Raw genomic sequence first — 16,796 nt, 5'->3', positions numbered from 1 at the left:
TTTAAAAAAGCTGCATAAAAAGAAACCAATATAATGTGTAGATATGATTGCACTTATGAATATATGCATATTAATTACATAAATCAATCAAAACAAAGAAAAAGGAAGCATAAACATCTTGGGCTTTTCCACTTGCTATTTTTATCACATATTTTTACTCACAAAGGTGACCTCTGATTTAAAATCACCCAGCACGTGCTGTTTAAGTTAGGGGAATTATAGTGGCAATCAAATTTTGCTGGTCTGTCTAACTATTTGGTTATCAAAATTAAAACTGAACTACTTTTATATTGTATTGGATAGGTGGTAGGGAATAAGGCTGTTTCAAAGCTAATTTTTATTGTTAAATCATTCTGCCTTTATCTTTGAATGATGTTTCTTTTTTAATTAATTAATTATGTTTTGACTGTGCTGGGTCTTTGTTTCTGCATAGACTTTTCTCTAGTTGCAGCAAGCAGGGACAACTCTCTAGTTGCAGTGTGTGGGTTTCTCCTTGTGGTGGCCTCTCTTGTTGTGGAGCACAGGCTCTAGGGCTTGGACTTCAGTAGTTGTGGCATACAGGCTCAATAGTTGCAGTGGACAGTCTTAGATGCTCTGTGGCATATGGGATCTTCCCAGATCCGGGATCGAATCTGTGCATTGATAGGTGGATTCTTTACCACTGAGTCACCAGGGAAGCCCTGAAAGACATTTCTTAATGTGAACTTTTTTAAACTTTTTTTTTCTCTTCTTCTTTTGTATGTGTGAGGCAGGTGTGTGAGTGGAGAACATAGAAAAATGTAAACTGTTTTTCTTTATTTTTTTTAAACTGTTATGGGATTTTGTGAATCCATGTGAAATAGAAAGTATTCAAAACTAGAACAAAAGATATTGAATTCTTCAGTTTTCTTAGGTAACTATTCTAATGCAAATGTTCCTTTTTTTTTAACCTAAAATAAATTATTCTCTTAGCTCCAAATCAACCAGTTCCTGGTAGTTAAGCATAGAATCACCATCAATACTTCTCAACATGAATCGGGTCTCCTGTTGTTCCTTCTAGAAGACATGCAATAAACTCTGAGGTTTATTTAAGAAACAGCACAGTGAATCATTTATTGCCAAGCTACTAAAGGTAGTACTGATTACTGCTATTAAAATACCAGTAGCTTTCAAATATTTGCCCAAACCAGTATTCCACATTCATTCCCAGATTTCAAAGTAGTCTTTTTTTAAATTTAACTTTTAGAAAGAGCAGATTGGTTACTTCTGGTTAATTAAAAGGAAAAATAAGAAGCCAACAAACAAACAAACAAAACCCTGCTTTATCAAGCAGGTTTAGAAATTGAAAACTTTTCTTTGGATCATACAATAGTCTTCTGGCATGAAGTAAATGAAAATCACTTTCTACTATAGTCTTAAACTATTGTTAAAAAGTTGTCTATAAAAACAAGTTGATAAATATAGGTCTTCACCATTTCCACAAATTCAATTAAAAGAGACCAGTTGACTATTATCTAGATAGTCCTCCATGGCTTTAAGAAGAGACATGATAGAAATAAGTGTAAAGATTAGAAATACAGTTGTAAATAGGGACTAAATGTCAACTTGAAATGTCTCTTGACCAGACCTGGCTTTATAACTACCACAAAATGGTTTTACAATTGTCCATAAAATTCCATTAAAGATAAAGATCTCATATTCCACCTTATTGCTCTCGTGACCATATTCCTTTAAGTAAGGGTTTCTCAGTTTCAACACTACTAAGATCTTAGGCTGGTTAATTCTGCATTACTCTACCACTCACATCTTAGTTTAGAAAATCACAGCAGTAAACCATTTGTAAAGGCATAAAATTATTGGAACCACCTCCCTCCCAAAAAAAAAATCTCTAGAGGAAATGCTAAAATGAATCTTCTTGAAATTTGTCTAAATATATGCAAGCAGTTTTTTAAAAAAATATCTTTTAATATTTTTGGAATTTCTAGGGGATGTGTATGTACTACATTTCATCACGTCATCCTCTTTTCTTTCAGAAGACTCTATCCATTTGTTTATTTCCCTTTAATTCATCTTAAGACTGTACTACCCCAAGTCTTCATTTCAGATTTAATCAAGAATAAAATGATTTTTCTGTCACCTCTTTGTCCTAATAACAGACTGTTTGAAAATAAAGTCTATACAGAGGTAACCAACAGAAAGAGGGGCAAAAATACTGATGACATTTGTCTGAAACCTTGGTTCAGGCCTTCCTTGAAATCAGATCCACCTGGCATTCAACAGATCTTTATGGATCGCATAGTATATATTCCAAGCACTGTTCTAGCTACTGAGGATACAGTAGTGAGTAAAATAGAGTCTGTCATTGTGAACCTAATGTAACATTTGACACAGTAACAAAATAAATGAGTGCACATAGGGCAAAAGCAAGCAGGGTAAAGTTGGTATGAAGCGCAGGAAGATAGTTATTTTTATTTTCTATAATTAGATCAAGGAAGACCATTTTGCTAAGGAAGAAGCAAGCAGAAACATACAGGAAGGGGAAAAATGTGAATGTCTGAGATAAGAGAACTTCAGACAATAGAAATGTTAAGTGAATGGACCCTGAGGCAGGAGTCAGGCTGTGTGCAAGGAGGTCATGGGCCAGATTAGAATTGCTGAGATGATGAGAAGTAGGAGTTCAGGTCATGCAGGTGTCACAGGGACATTGTCTTTTATTCTGGGTGACTTGGGAATCCACTGGAGGATGTTCACAAAGAGGTGAAGCTGTTTTATGTAATTTTTCAAACAATTACCCTGTCTTTTGCATGAGTAATAGACCAAAGAGGAGTGAAATCAAAGTCCAAAAAAAATCTGCTGCAATAATCTGGGCAGAAGTTGTTAGTGACTAGTATCAGGAAGAAAGTAGTAAGAGTAGTAAGAAATAGTGAAACTCTGGAGATATTTTAGTATTGACTGGAAATAAGAGACGGATATGGAAAAGAAAAGTCAGAGATGATTTGAAGGGTTTTGACCTGAGGTTTTGGACAACTGAGGTTGCAGTTTACTAAGAAGGGAAAAAATGAAAGAGGATCAATTATTACCTTGGAATTAGGGGGAGTAAGTACCAGGTGTTAAGTATAGAATGCATTAATTTTGAGATGCTGTGATAGCAGTATGATATGCCTCCCAACTTTCCATTCAAAGAAAATATTCCACTATATGTTGGAAATGTTGCCTACTGAGAGGCTTTAGCTATTGGTCCTATTCAGAGAATGCCTTTTTTTCTTTATTTTTAATTAAAGTGTATGTGATTTACAATGCTGTGTTAATTTCTGCTGACAGCAAAATGATTGTTACACACACACATACACATGAAAAAAATATGTAAATACATACATATATCTGTATATATATATATATGATTTCCCTTGTGGTTCAGTGGTAAGAAATCTTCCAGCTAATATAGGAGATGTGGGTTTGATCCCTGGAGAGATCCCCTGGAGAACCCACTCCCAGTACTCTTGCCTGGGAAATACTATGGATAGAGGAGCCTGGTGGGCTACAGTTCATGGGGTCACAAAACAGTTGAACATGACATAGTAACTAAACAATAACAACAGAAAAAGTGTATATACATATATGTGTGTCTTTTTTTGTATTATTTTCCAAGAATGCCTTTTCTGAAGAAAGCTTCCTTGCCAAGGTCAAGTTGCTTTTTGAGGCAAACTGCATCTGACTTACTCACGCAAGTACATAAAAGACCTACTTTAATGTAAAGGACTATCTCAGTTCTAGAGCTTTGCAGGCGGTCAGTTATTGGGACTTCATTGAAGCTCAAAATCTCCCTAAACTTGTCTGCTTTCTTTCTCCCCTTTCCAAAGGAGTTGATTACAAAACAATTACTAATAAACATCTTACAAGGGAAACTTTATCTCTAAGTCTGCTTCTCTGGTAACTCAGCCTAAGACAGATGCTTGTCTAATACCCTATATATATATATATATATATATATATATATATATATATACATATATATTGACCTCACAGTTGGATATGTGTCTAGAGTTTTAGAGCAGTGAGCTAAACTGGAGATATGAGTTAGAATTTATGAGCATATAACAATTTAAACCCATTAGAACACATGAGATCATCTTAGATATGTCTATAAATAGAAAAAGAAGAGTGAAAAGCTTGAGCCTTCATGCATGCCATCTTTTAAGAGTCAGGGAAATGAAGAGGAACCATTAAAATAGACTGGGATGCAGCAGTCAGGAAAGTTGAGGGAAAATCCCAGGAGACTGGTATAATCGAAATCAAAATAAGTTTTTACATAATAAAGGAAATATTAATTCTATCACATTTTACTGATGGATAGAGTAAGATGATTTACATGAGGCTAAGTTATTCTTTGGGAAGAGGAAGATACATATACATATTCTGTGAATACAGAATACATAAAGAAATACATTTTCCTCACTTTTGGCAGCTTTGCATGCCTAGAGATGAAAAATCATCCCTAGATAATAAACATACCACAGTGTCAAGAACAGCAAACTTTTTTTTTGAAACTTAGACATATCAGAACATCTGCTTTAAAGGAGAAAAATTTGCACTACAAATTATATTTAATTATTGCAAAAGCTGATTGCTTGGCATTGAGACATCTCTCTCTCTAAAATATATATCTTACCATCTTCTAACTATCTATGTATCTTCAGTATAAAATATAAATTATACTTGAAATCAGGTAATCAATATCAGTGTTCAGTGTATTTAAACTTCTGTGACACTCTTCTTTTGAGATAATGTTAATGGTGAAAGAGTTATCTGAAATCCATTAATATTAGGAGGAAAGATGAAACAATGTATTTTCTACTACATGAAGTAAAAATATAGAGGAAAATGAATGATTTTTATTCTTCACACTTAGCAAAATCAGAACAGCCTACTAAATAGAATGTCTTTCAATACAATCTACAATGTCAATCTATATACTAACATGTTAATGTTTAAAAAAAAGCTTCTTTGATGACAGAAGAGCAAATCTCCAGATGATATATCCAAAATGATCCCCATAACATAAATGAAACTGCATAGAGTCTATGATTCACACACATTTGGCTGTAAAACATTCATGAATCATAAAACCCTGCATCATCTTCAGGGGAAAATATATCCTATTTTATAAAAAATATTCATCAATAAAAGGAAAAAAAAGAAAAAACTCTTAAAACTTCTAGAACAGCTCAAAGATATCAGAAAAACAAATAAATACTTCTCATATGATGGATTAATTAATATGAATAATAATATGAAAATTAATATGAAAAATAGTGATATTAACATGATGTATTAATGTAGTCATTGTGGTGTTTATTTGCTAAATCATGTCTGATTCTTTGCAACCCCATGTACTATAGACTTCCAGGCTCCTCTGTCCATGGAATTTCCCAGGCAAGAATACTGGAGTGGTTTCCACTTCCTTCTCCAGGGGATCTTCCTGACTCAGGGATTGAACTCCATCTCTCCTGCACTGGTAGGTGGATCCTTTACCACTGAGCCACCAGGGAAGCCCTACTGTATGATGGCTTGCATTTCATTCATATTGTTCCAGAAATGGATCAATTCTACAGTGAGATTAAGGCAGGGGGAGTTTTCCTTCAGGATGAAAAATACTAATTCTTCGAGGCACAGAGTTAAAGTTCTACAGCTTTCTGAAACTATTTTAAAAGAGAGTAAAATGAAAAAAAGATGTCAAGTAAATAAATGCATGCCACAAGCTGTCCAAAGCACCATCTTATGCTTATAACCAAGCAGTTTTATTAGTAAAATGTATATATATATTTTTTCTCAGATGATCAGAGATGTCAAGATCTTGTTTCTAATGTACTTCACACCACTTTCTAGTTTTTTTCCTGCTAAGCATGTCTGAGCTGTTTTACCTGCTTTACAGTCTTCAGGAAAGAGAAGTCAGGGGTTAAAAACAATGGCTCAACCTGCCAGAGGCCATCAGAGATCACTGATAAGTAGAACCAAAAGTTTAAAGCAGTGGCTAAATTAAGTTTTCCTAGTGTCAATAGACATTACATATTTTCCTTCACTTTTGTAAAGAATCAAGAAGCGACTGCAAGAAAGTAAAATTGAGGCTGATCAAGCACACCTTAGAACAAAAAGAGTGATTAGCCTTGTGAGGAGATTTACTCTGCTCTTAAGGGGATGGTTTGCAAGTCTGAGTACAACTGAAAGAAATAAATGAACTTCAGTCTCTAGGAAAGGCAGAGTAGAATAATGAATAATAGCACACAGCCTTTAGATCAGAAGAGATGGAATGCCCACTCTGCAACAGGGTTGTGTTTGACATTGGAAATGTCATTGCTTTGCTGAGACTATAAAAGATGAGGAAGCTTTCAAGTGATTGGTGTAGTTCCTGCCTGATAATAGCATTCAATTAAAATTAGATGTTGATGCTATTACTATTAATGTTGATCTCTTAACCACATATCTCTTGGGCTTTCTAAGTGTCACTTTGTTCTCTAAAACACAAGTGATCATTCTTTCTCAATGGAAGAACAAACAAAATAATAAAGTAATTGAATATATTCTTTGGATTACATCTGTTGCCAAGGCTGTTTCCCTACAACCCCCTTGAATGGAAACCAATTTCTCTTATCTAAGTTTCAGGAGGAAGCTGCAAAGAGAAAAGCCAGAACTGTTCAGAATCAGTTAGCCCCAAAACGTAGGAAGGCTCACCTTCAGTAGACTTTGAGTCTCATTATATGCTCACATAATACATTAGTGTGGTAAATGACACTCCCATTAGCACCAGGACAGTTGTCAATTGCCATGACAAATGGAAAAGCCATACAAGGGCTGAAAAGGATTATTGCCTCAGTTCCAGGTCCAAACCACACTCCTGTTCTTGGATAAATTGAGAATATTCCTCCCACTCTTTCCAGTCCCCTCCCTTTCATCTTGACCCTTCAATATATATGGTGGCTCTGCTCAAATTGGCTTGAGAAGCTGATTTAAAAACTAATTTCCCCTTCTCCATTCTTTGGCCATTGAAAAACTTGTGATGTTCCAATTTCAGCTTTGTTTTCTTTATTGGTTATGTCAATTTAATTGGAAAAATAATCTCCTTGGCCAAGACAAGGGGTCTAAGCTGGGCTAAGACCCCAGCATGGATCCAGAAGACAAGTTTGGTAACATATACATTCCTGCACATTTGATATTTCACTTTTCTATCCATTATTCCAAGTGCCCAGTACCATCTTATTCACCTTTAAAGTCTTAAATCTAGTTAACTAAAAAACAAAAAAAAAGCAGTGTTCATTCTTCTGGAGATTAGGAATAAAAATGAACTACTTTTTTCTTTTTTTTCATTTTAGGCACTGATCTATGCAATCAACACGTTTATATGCTGTCTCATTTAATCTCTGCTTCGCTATCCAAAAGACAACAATTTCCCTCCTGTTTCCCAAGCTCTTAAAATTCTGTCTTTTGATTATACCAAAGGATAAGTTAATCCTTATTTTATGATGCCTTTGAACTGTGGTGCTGGAGAAGACTCCTGAGAGTCACTTGGACAGCAAGGAGATCAAACCAGTCGATCTTAAGGGAAATCAACCCTGAATACTCATTGGAAGGACTGATGCTGAAACTGAAACTCCAGTATTTTGATCATCTGATATAAACAGTTGACTCAATGGAAAAGTCCCTGATGCTGGGAAAGGTTGAGGGTAGAAGGAGAAGAGGGCATCAGAGGATGAGATGGCTGGACGGCATCACCAATACAATGAACGTGAACTTGGGCAAACTCCAGGAAATCGTAAGGGGCAGGCAGGCCTGGAGTGCTGCAGTCCATGGGGTTGTAAAGAGTTGGACACAACTGGGTGACTGAACAACAACAGCAATGTATTGACCTAATACATACATATATATGAACTATACTTTAATAACTAATGTGGCTCCTGTTTTCAACTAGCTAATGTGAGACTCAGAACAGATAACAGAGAATTTTGACATAGCTTAATTAAATGATTCCTTATTTCAATTTAATATACTTAATGTTAAGAGTGCAAAATATTTTTTACTTCTTTTTTATTTTTTAGATATTCATATTTACTTTATTTAAACATATTGGACTTTTTGCTACTTTGCTTGCCTGTTTCATTTGTTTATAATGGTACTCGATCGTATATTATAAGGGTCAGAACCCTTTTTTCCCCCTTAAAAAGTAATTAAAATATTTATAAGGCTACCTGTGACTTCTTTGTATATTTTTTTTTGTTTTCTAATTTCATTTTTGTTTATATTTTCTGAAAAAAACTTTTAAAATATAAAAACCATTTTCAGTTTACCAGCCATATAGGCTACTTTGCCCAGAGGCTGTTTTGTCAGTCTGTGCTCCATTATATCTGTTATTTATTTTTTTAAAAAATCAGCACTGACACTGGCATCACTTCAAGTCACTTATTTTTCTACCACCATTCATTTTCAGAAGTAAGTCCATGTGTAAATAAGAGAATTAGTAGCAAAAAAAAAAAAAAGATGACAGGGATAAAGATATTTTAAATCAATGAACAATTGTCAGCACTTATTTTCCTCTAATTTCAAAACTTCACCCTTACAGGGACACATTGTGCAGAGAGGGTTATATCTTTACTGTGTTTCCCATATATGCGTTTGCTATCTATTTTGCAAAGGGCAGTTGAACTTTCCTTAAGGATATCCTTACCAACAATAGGTAAATGGATCATTTGATACAAAATTTGTTCATAACTGACATTTGTTCTCTACAGGCAGGTGTAAACTTACTGCTGATAATGGATATTTTGATTATTGTAGAAGCATGAAAGGAACTGAGTTTTCCATCTTGAATAACACATGTTAGAAACAATGTCAAGGCCTTGAGAATAATATACTTTATCACTTTCAGTTCAGTTCATTTCAGTCACTCAGTCGTGTCCGACTCTTTGTGACCCCATGAATCGCAGCACGCTAGGCCTCCCTGTCCATCACCAACTCCCGGAGTTTACTCAAACTCATGTTCATCAAGTCGGTGATGCCATCCAGCCATCTCATCCTCTGTCATCCCCTTCTCCTCCTGCCCCCAATCCCTCCCAGCATCAGGGTCTTTTCCAATGAGTCAGCTCTTCGCATGAGGTGGCCAAAGTACTGGAGTTTCAGCTTCAGCATCACTCCTTCCAATGAACACCCAAGACTGATCTCCTTTAGGATGGACTGGTTGGATCTCCTTGCAGTCCAAGGGACTCTCAAGAGTCTTCTCCAACACCACAGTTCAAAAGCATCAAGTTTTCGGTGCTCAGCTTTCTTCACAGTCCAACTCTCACATCTATACATGACCACTGGAAAAACCACAGCCATCTTCCAACAACAAGAGAAGACTCTACACATGACATCACCAGATGGTCAACACCAAAATCAGATTGACTATATTCTTTGCAGCCAAAGATGGAGAAGCTCTATACTGTCAGCAAAAATAAGACCGGGAGCTGACTGTGGCTCAGATCATGAACTCCTTTTGCCAAATTCAGACTTAAACTGAAGAAAATAGGGATAACCACTAGACCATTCAGGTATGACCTAAATCAAATCCCTGATGACTATACAGTGGAAGTGAGAAATAGATTTAAGGGACTAGATCTGACAGAGTGCCTGATGAACTATGGACGGAGGTTCATGACATTGTACAGGAGACAGGAATCAAGACCATCCCCAAGAAAAAGAAATGCAAAAAAGCAAAATGGCTGTCTGAGGAGGCCTTACAAATAGCTGTGAAAAGAAGGGAAGCAAAAAGCAAAGGAGAAAAGGAAAGATATACCCATTTGAATGCAGAGTTTGCTCAAACTCATGTCCATTGAGTCAGTGATGCCATCCAGTCACCTCAGCCTCTGTCATCCCCTACTCCTTCTGCCTGCAGTCTTTCCCAGCATCAGAGTCTTTTCAAATGAGTCGGCTCTTCTCATCAGCTGGCCAAAGTATTGGAGTTTCAGCTTCAGCATCCAACGAATGTTCAGGGTTGATATCCTTTAGGATTGACTGGTTTGATCTCCTTGCAGTCCAAGGGACTCTCAAGAATCTTCTCCAGCACCACAATTCAAAGGTATCGATTCTTTAGTTCTCAGACTTTATAGTCGAGCTCTCACATCTGTACATGATTATTGGAAGCAGTCATGCCTCACTAAGTCCCACATAAGTGTTATTATATAGCTATTATTATTAAATGAGTATGAGGATGATGGCGATGGTACAAGGAGAATCCATGTGTAAGAAAGGATTATACTAGTGGTAACAGGGATGTGTCAAACAGTCAATGAGAATGTGAGCCATAAATTATAAGGGTAATTTGAAAGCAAAAAAATGCTTTTACATGTATTAAAAAAAGCTGAGACCTATTGTATTTGAGTATAATATAGAGTCACATTTGGAAGCATGGCTCTCATCTTTAAAGTGATGGAAGTAGATCAAAATTTCAGAGAGACAAAGATGCAGAAAGCTGCTAAAGTCAACACATTTTAGTGATCTGAATCTTGAGAAATTTGCTCCAAATCCAGTGGTGTGTAAGCAAAAGTTGAACAACTTATCTGGACTGGAGGGTACTGATTCATTGCATTTGCTAATTTTGATGGCATAAAAACACCCACCATGGCCCATTTCAAGTTAGCGATGTGACATAACCAAACACAAAATCAGGGAGAGAGGCACACAGCCTGCTTTCAGGATCCCAGTGTATGCTCTTGCACCAGCACACCAGTCTCACAGGCTTCACTGGTAGTTCAGAATTACAAAGAAGGAACATGCTTTAGATCAAGATCCGGCCAATTCTGGAAGAAGAAGTCCCACCTAATACTAATGCTGATCAGCACAACAAGTTTGAAAAATAAAAGCTCCCGGTAACATTTTCCTCCACGAAATGCCATCAAAACAGCAGCTAGGCAAAATATTGGTATTTTGAGGAAAATCACAACCTCCCAAACAACTTTTAGAAAGAATGAAAGGAAAATACTTACAAGAGGAAAGGAAAGGGGCTGGGGAGGGAAACAAAGATTGTTGTCTGAAAAGAAACCACTTTGATCTCAGTCAAAACAGATTATTTTGAAGTCAGTCTCCTATTATCTTTTAAAATATATTTCCCCATAAATCCTGCCTTTCTAAATTGAGCTGTGAGTCAGCAGTGGGCAGTGCTGTGGGTGAAAAAGACAAGAATGTATCCAGAAGTACCTCTAATACATTCTTTTATTAGAAGTCTTTGCGAGAGTAATTTGACAGAGCTTTTCAACTTTTAGGTCACTAGTTTAAATTCAATCTCAGTTGATCATGAGCAAAAGTGTATGGTTGGTGGCTTATGAAAAATGCCTTGATGGTGTCACCCCAGTTCTTTCTAATAGAGACTGCCACTGCAATTGGCATCCTTTCTTTCACTTCTACCAGAAGTACAAAGGGTGAATAGAAATGTCACTTCAAGTATTTTCTCAGCTTTTGTACTAGAGAAATTTGAGATATGAAAAAGGCCAACTCCTTTTCATCTTTAACTCACAGGTAGAATTATTCTCCTGTACTATGGTTCCCAGATATTTCTGGGATTTGAAATGAAACTGGAGCCATTTTAGAAGTAAAATTATATCTAACTTACAAAAAGTTAAATTATACAAAGGCACATTCTTAAGAAATATTTAAATGTTAAACATGTACAATTTCTTGGCCTGAACTTACAAATCTAAGATTTATTTTTCTTTAGTTTTTGTTTAAACAAAATAAATTCCCATGATAGGTAAACAAAAATTTTCATTATTCTATAAATGTAACTATTTAATATTTGGTTTTCCATATTTTATCATTTACATGACTCAACTAAATGTTTTATTTTTCCTAAAGAAACTACAGGATTTTTTTTTTTTCTTTTGTCATTGTTGTTCAGTTACTCAGTCATGTCCGACTCTTTGCGATCCCATGGACTATACAGCAAACCAGGCTTCCTTGTCCCTCATTATCTCCCAGAGTGTGCTCAAATTCATGTCCATTGAGTCAGTGATGCCATCCAACCATCTCATCCTCTGCCGCCCGCTTCTCCTCCTGCCCTCAATCTTTCCCAGCATCAAGGTCTTTTTCAGTGACTTGGCTCTTTGTATCAGGTGGCCAAAGTATTGTAGCTTCAGCTTCATCATCAGTCCTTCCAATGAATATTCAGAGTTGATTTCCTTTAGGATTGACTGGTTTGATCTCCTTGCAGTCCAAGGGACTCAGGCAAGAATACTAGAGTGGAGAGACTTTTCATTCTCCAGGGGATATTCTAGGACCAGGGATCGAATCTGGTTCTCCTGCATTGCAGGCAGATTCTCTATTGTTTGAGCCACAAAGGAAGTCTATTTTATCCATTAAAATCCCCCAAATTTCCTTATTACTAATATACCTACTTTCATATAATTTTATTTCCCTATGTTTTAGTAGTAAATGAACAACAAAAGTAAAGTCTCTCTAGTTACCTAGAGAAAAAGCAACAAATAGAGACAAGAGCAGAGGTAAAAAGAAGTATCTGGTAATGCCAGCCAAAATTTTAGCAGTCTCAGAAAATGAGTGGGATATAACAGAATGAGCCTTGTTTTGGAAATGTTCATAATTTCATCAACTGATGTAGGCCCCATTTACTTTCTATAAGATTAATTTCCCACATTTAGATAATGAGGTTGATATGTTTCATTATTTTTAGCATTCCTTCTAGTGTAAACATTCTATGGAACCTTTACTTTTATATCATCAGGGTTTGAGAGAGAGGGTGTTTGTATTCAAACAGGATTGCAAGATGCCCCATGTCGTCTCATTTTATGACAAATATCAATGCTGGGATTTTCCTAAATTATCACATTTGAAAAAACAACAACAACAACAAACCTCTCCTAACCTTCAAGGCCAGCTTCCTGAATTCTCATGTCAGCAACTCCTGCTATTCCCATATAACACCAGGAGATGATAAATTCTCTGTCCTCTGAACATCCATAGATAAAATAATGTCATGTACTTATGATTTTTATAGCAAGTGACAGTTATCATCAACACCACAAGTAGCCCAACTCGAAACTGTAAGTTCAGTTGAAAATATAGCATTTTCTGGACAAATATGCTTTAGCTAGGAATATATAAATTGTGAAAATCAAGCTATCATTCTGCAAGTAACTCATATGCCCAAGTATCAAGAGTTGCGAATGGAAATATAACCTAAATCTACCCCCTTCATCTAAACAAATAGACTGAGGCACAGCAATTACAAGGTTTTCCCATGGTCACAAAATAAAATTGTCAGCCTCTGAATTAGAATGCCTACCATCAGTTGGTGAATCTAAAGTCATTTTCTATACTGAACACTGCAGCAAAAATAAATCCTGTCGGGGCAAAGGAATCCTAGACAGAACACAAGAGTCAGCTGCAAACTCTTTGGATGCAAAGTACAAGATATTCAAGTGCATGCTTCCAATCCTTTCATTCTCCCTTGTAATGATTGCAGCTAATCCCTGCCAGCTAACATGAGTGCTTCAATAGTGGCAATCAATAGAATAGATTTGCTGTGGAAACCCTCCATCCATATTATCCCTGCTTTCCTTTCCAGATGGAATTGCCATTCATCAGAGTGTAAGTGACATGTGAGGCTTTCTCCCCTCTTGCATGGATATGAACCCATTAGCCTTCAAGGTTGTTGCTAGAATTTTATATGTAAACTAAGGAGCATACCTGTAGATTTAATAAAACCGCACCAATCCTCATGGCCTCGCTGATTTCAAGGCTATACATCAGCTGTGGGAAGCGAGGAGGGCTTTGATTATTTGGAGGAAGCACTTCAATGTACACAGTACAGATGGAATGCCTGCAGAGAAAGAGAAGCGACCAAGATGGGTAAAAATCTGCATCACATTTAATGACAGGCTGCATTTGATATTCTGTTGTTGGGTTTACAGGAGAGAGAAATTCTGAATTTTTATGGGAAATAATAAAGCAATCCAGAATAAAAGGGTGGAAAAACAAAAGCTACCACCAAAAAATGATGTTTTTATGAAATTATCTTAGCGAAAGGAAAAGAAGAAAGTCTCAGGTACAGATTTTTCCTACTTAGATTAATAGTGTGAATTAAGTAGAAATAGCTGTGCAAATAGAGGTAATGAATTAAATTGCCTTGACTTTTGACTTTATTGTGTAATGCTTCTCTAGTAGCAAAACAAAACTCTGTAAATATTTGGTAATAAGAGCTGTCCTTGGGGATTTCTTCCTATTAAACCAGCAGAGGGAGTATTGATTAAAATAACACAGAAAACAAAATATGGGTTGTGTTTTATTAGCTTTTTTGCTGACATCAATGGCTTAATGAAATGCATGTCAAGAGTCAGGGTCATAAAGTAAGAGTTGTGTAAAATAGTTGCAAACAATACCAAATCTGTTTTTAAGTCTTTTTTAAAGAGTATAATATAAAAATTTGGAAGTCAGATTTAACCGAAGCCTTAGATTGATGGGCATTTGTTTTTTTCTTTTTTTTTGGGCATTTGTTTTTGAGGGGCAAAATGTATTCTACTATTAGAAGGACAAAATCATTAGCATTGATATAATCACCTTTATTGATATACCTAAACTCTGAAATTTCCTTAAGTAGCAAAACCCGAAGAAACAAGATATTCAAGACTGGTACAGAAGAAACATTGGCTAGAATATATTAATGAGACCTGGGGTTTACAAAGTTAGTATTCTATCTTGAAGAACATACCACCACTGCCTGAGTTGTATGCTTTAACTTATTTTAACAAAATCATGCCTTTTTATTCAAAACACATTTCTTATAATTTCTATTTGGGGGCTAGATTTTTTTTTTAAATAGCCCAAAGTTCTTTACATTAAGTGCATCAGTTAAAGACATGTTACTGAACACATTTTTCTGAGATTATTATTCTATATATGTTTACTTTGAAAATCTCTTAAGAGAAATACAGATCATAGGCACTGAAAATGCTTTCTTTAGCTTATCACCTTATAATATGCCTTAGTCCAAATTGTTTCTGACAATATTCTCAGTAGAATAGATATCTATAGAATACTAAGCACCTCTAAAAGTTTGCAGTGACTTAAAAATATTTCATACTTAAATTTACCACAATATTATTCTAAAGCAATCTCAATCTAAATTAAAATCTCTTAGACATCATAATTAGTTAATGCATCTGCATTATTTCTTGTTCTGATATTATCTCATTATTAAAATTCACCAATAAAATTAATCAAAATATAATTGCTTTTCTTTTCAATTTTTTTTTTTACAACTCGTGTTTTAAGGGTAAGATGTTTAAAGTAGGTTAAAATGGATGATGAAATGTTGCTTATAAACTTAGAAGTATCAAGTTTACCCTTATCAGTACTGTAACGGCAGGCTTCCCTGGTGGCTCAGTGGTATGGAACCCACCCGCCATGCAGGAGACACAAATTCGATCCCTGAGTCGGGAGGATTCCCTAGAGAAGGAAATGGTAATCCATGCCAGTATTCTTGCCTGGGCAATTCCATGGAGAGAGGAGCCTGGCAGGTTATATATAGCCCACGGGATTGCAAAGAGTCAGACATGACTTAGAAACTAAACAGCAACACTGATGGCTAGATGAAAAGGAGCCCCACTTTTCATATTGTGGGAATAAAGTAATTGTCACCATGGGTGGGCATATTAGTCTCCCAGGTGATGATCTCTTTCCAACAGCCATCCCAAGATAAACATTACTGCTAATATTACCCTTCATCATTCTTTTTTTTTTTCTTTAGTGTTTGTTACATATAAAGTGATTCACACATTTTACTATCTTTTCCTTTTTGCTGCCAGCACATCCTCTGTGCATAATAAGTCCAATAACATTTACCCTACACCATATTGATAATAATCCTAGCTGAGCAATGTTGAGCACTGGATTTTTAACCACACATTCCTGGGTTAAAATTTTGATGCTATCAGATGTGATCATAGGCAACTGACTTTCTTCAGTTTCACTATCTTCATCTGATAACTAAATATAATAATAACATTAAGATTAGCATAAGGATTAAATATGTGTGTGGGTGTGTGTGTGTATACATGTATGGGTATGTGCAAATGTGTATGTATGTATAAATATATGAAGTCAAGTGAAAGTGTTAGTCGCTCATGTGTGTCTGACTCTGGGATCTCATGGACATAGCCCATCAGGTTCTTCTCTCCATTGAATTCTTCAGGCAAGAACACTGTAGTGGGTAGCCAATCCTTTTTCCATGGGATCTCCAAGACTAAGGGATCAAACCCAGGTCTCCAGCATCACAGGGAGATTCTTTACCATCTGATCCTCCAGGGAAGTACATACTGAAAAACATACATATATCAGTTATTATTGATAACTATTCAAAATAAGGTTTCTTATTCTATTCTTTGGAATGGAATTAATAAGCTTGCATTTATCTTATTCACATCTCTTTAAATATTTTAGACATTTTAATTGCATTTTTTCACTTTTCTAAGCTAAAATCTACAGGCACAGTATCCTCTCTTCCTTCCCCAGACTGGACTATGGTGGTGTTAGGGTTTGGACATACTGGATCCTAATCTTTTGGTGTGGGACTGGAAATCTACATTTTCCATGAATATACAAGGTTTTTCTTACACAAATTTGATCTAGAAGACACGGTCCCAGAAGTTCATGGGGATTTGCCTGCTTTTTAAGTTAGGAGTCCAGGGGATTCCTCTACAAGCTGACCTAAAACTCTCCTTAATAACCCTGGAGGCAAGAGAGTCCCTCACTTTTTTGACCTAGAAAACATCTGTACCCTA

At 35.9% G+C, this 16,796-nt stretch overlaps 1 protein-coding gene across 1 annotated transcript in view; it reads right to left on the bottom strand.

Moving 5' to 3' along the window:
* Positions 1-16,796, bottom strand: part of PCDH15 (protocadherin related 15) — a 1,264,171-nt gene that overhangs the window by 279,799 nt on the left and 967,576 nt on the right. The window contains exon 17 of the mRNA XM_043926323.1: positions 13,705-13,837. Coding sequence (XP_043782258.1) covers positions 13,705-13,837 — 133 coding nt within the window. The remainder of the gene's footprint in view (positions 1-13,704; positions 13,838-16,796) is intronic.

Source organism: Cervus elaphus, chromosome 15, assembly GCF_910594005.1.
Source record: "Cervus elaphus chromosome 15, mCerEla1.1, whole genome shotgun sequence".
Taxonomy (NCBI): domain Eukaryota; kingdom Metazoa; phylum Chordata; class Mammalia; order Artiodactyla; family Cervidae; genus Cervus; species Cervus elaphus.
The sequence above is the reverse complement of the archived record's forward strand: the minus strand, read 5'-3'. Positions and strand labels throughout refer to the sequence as shown.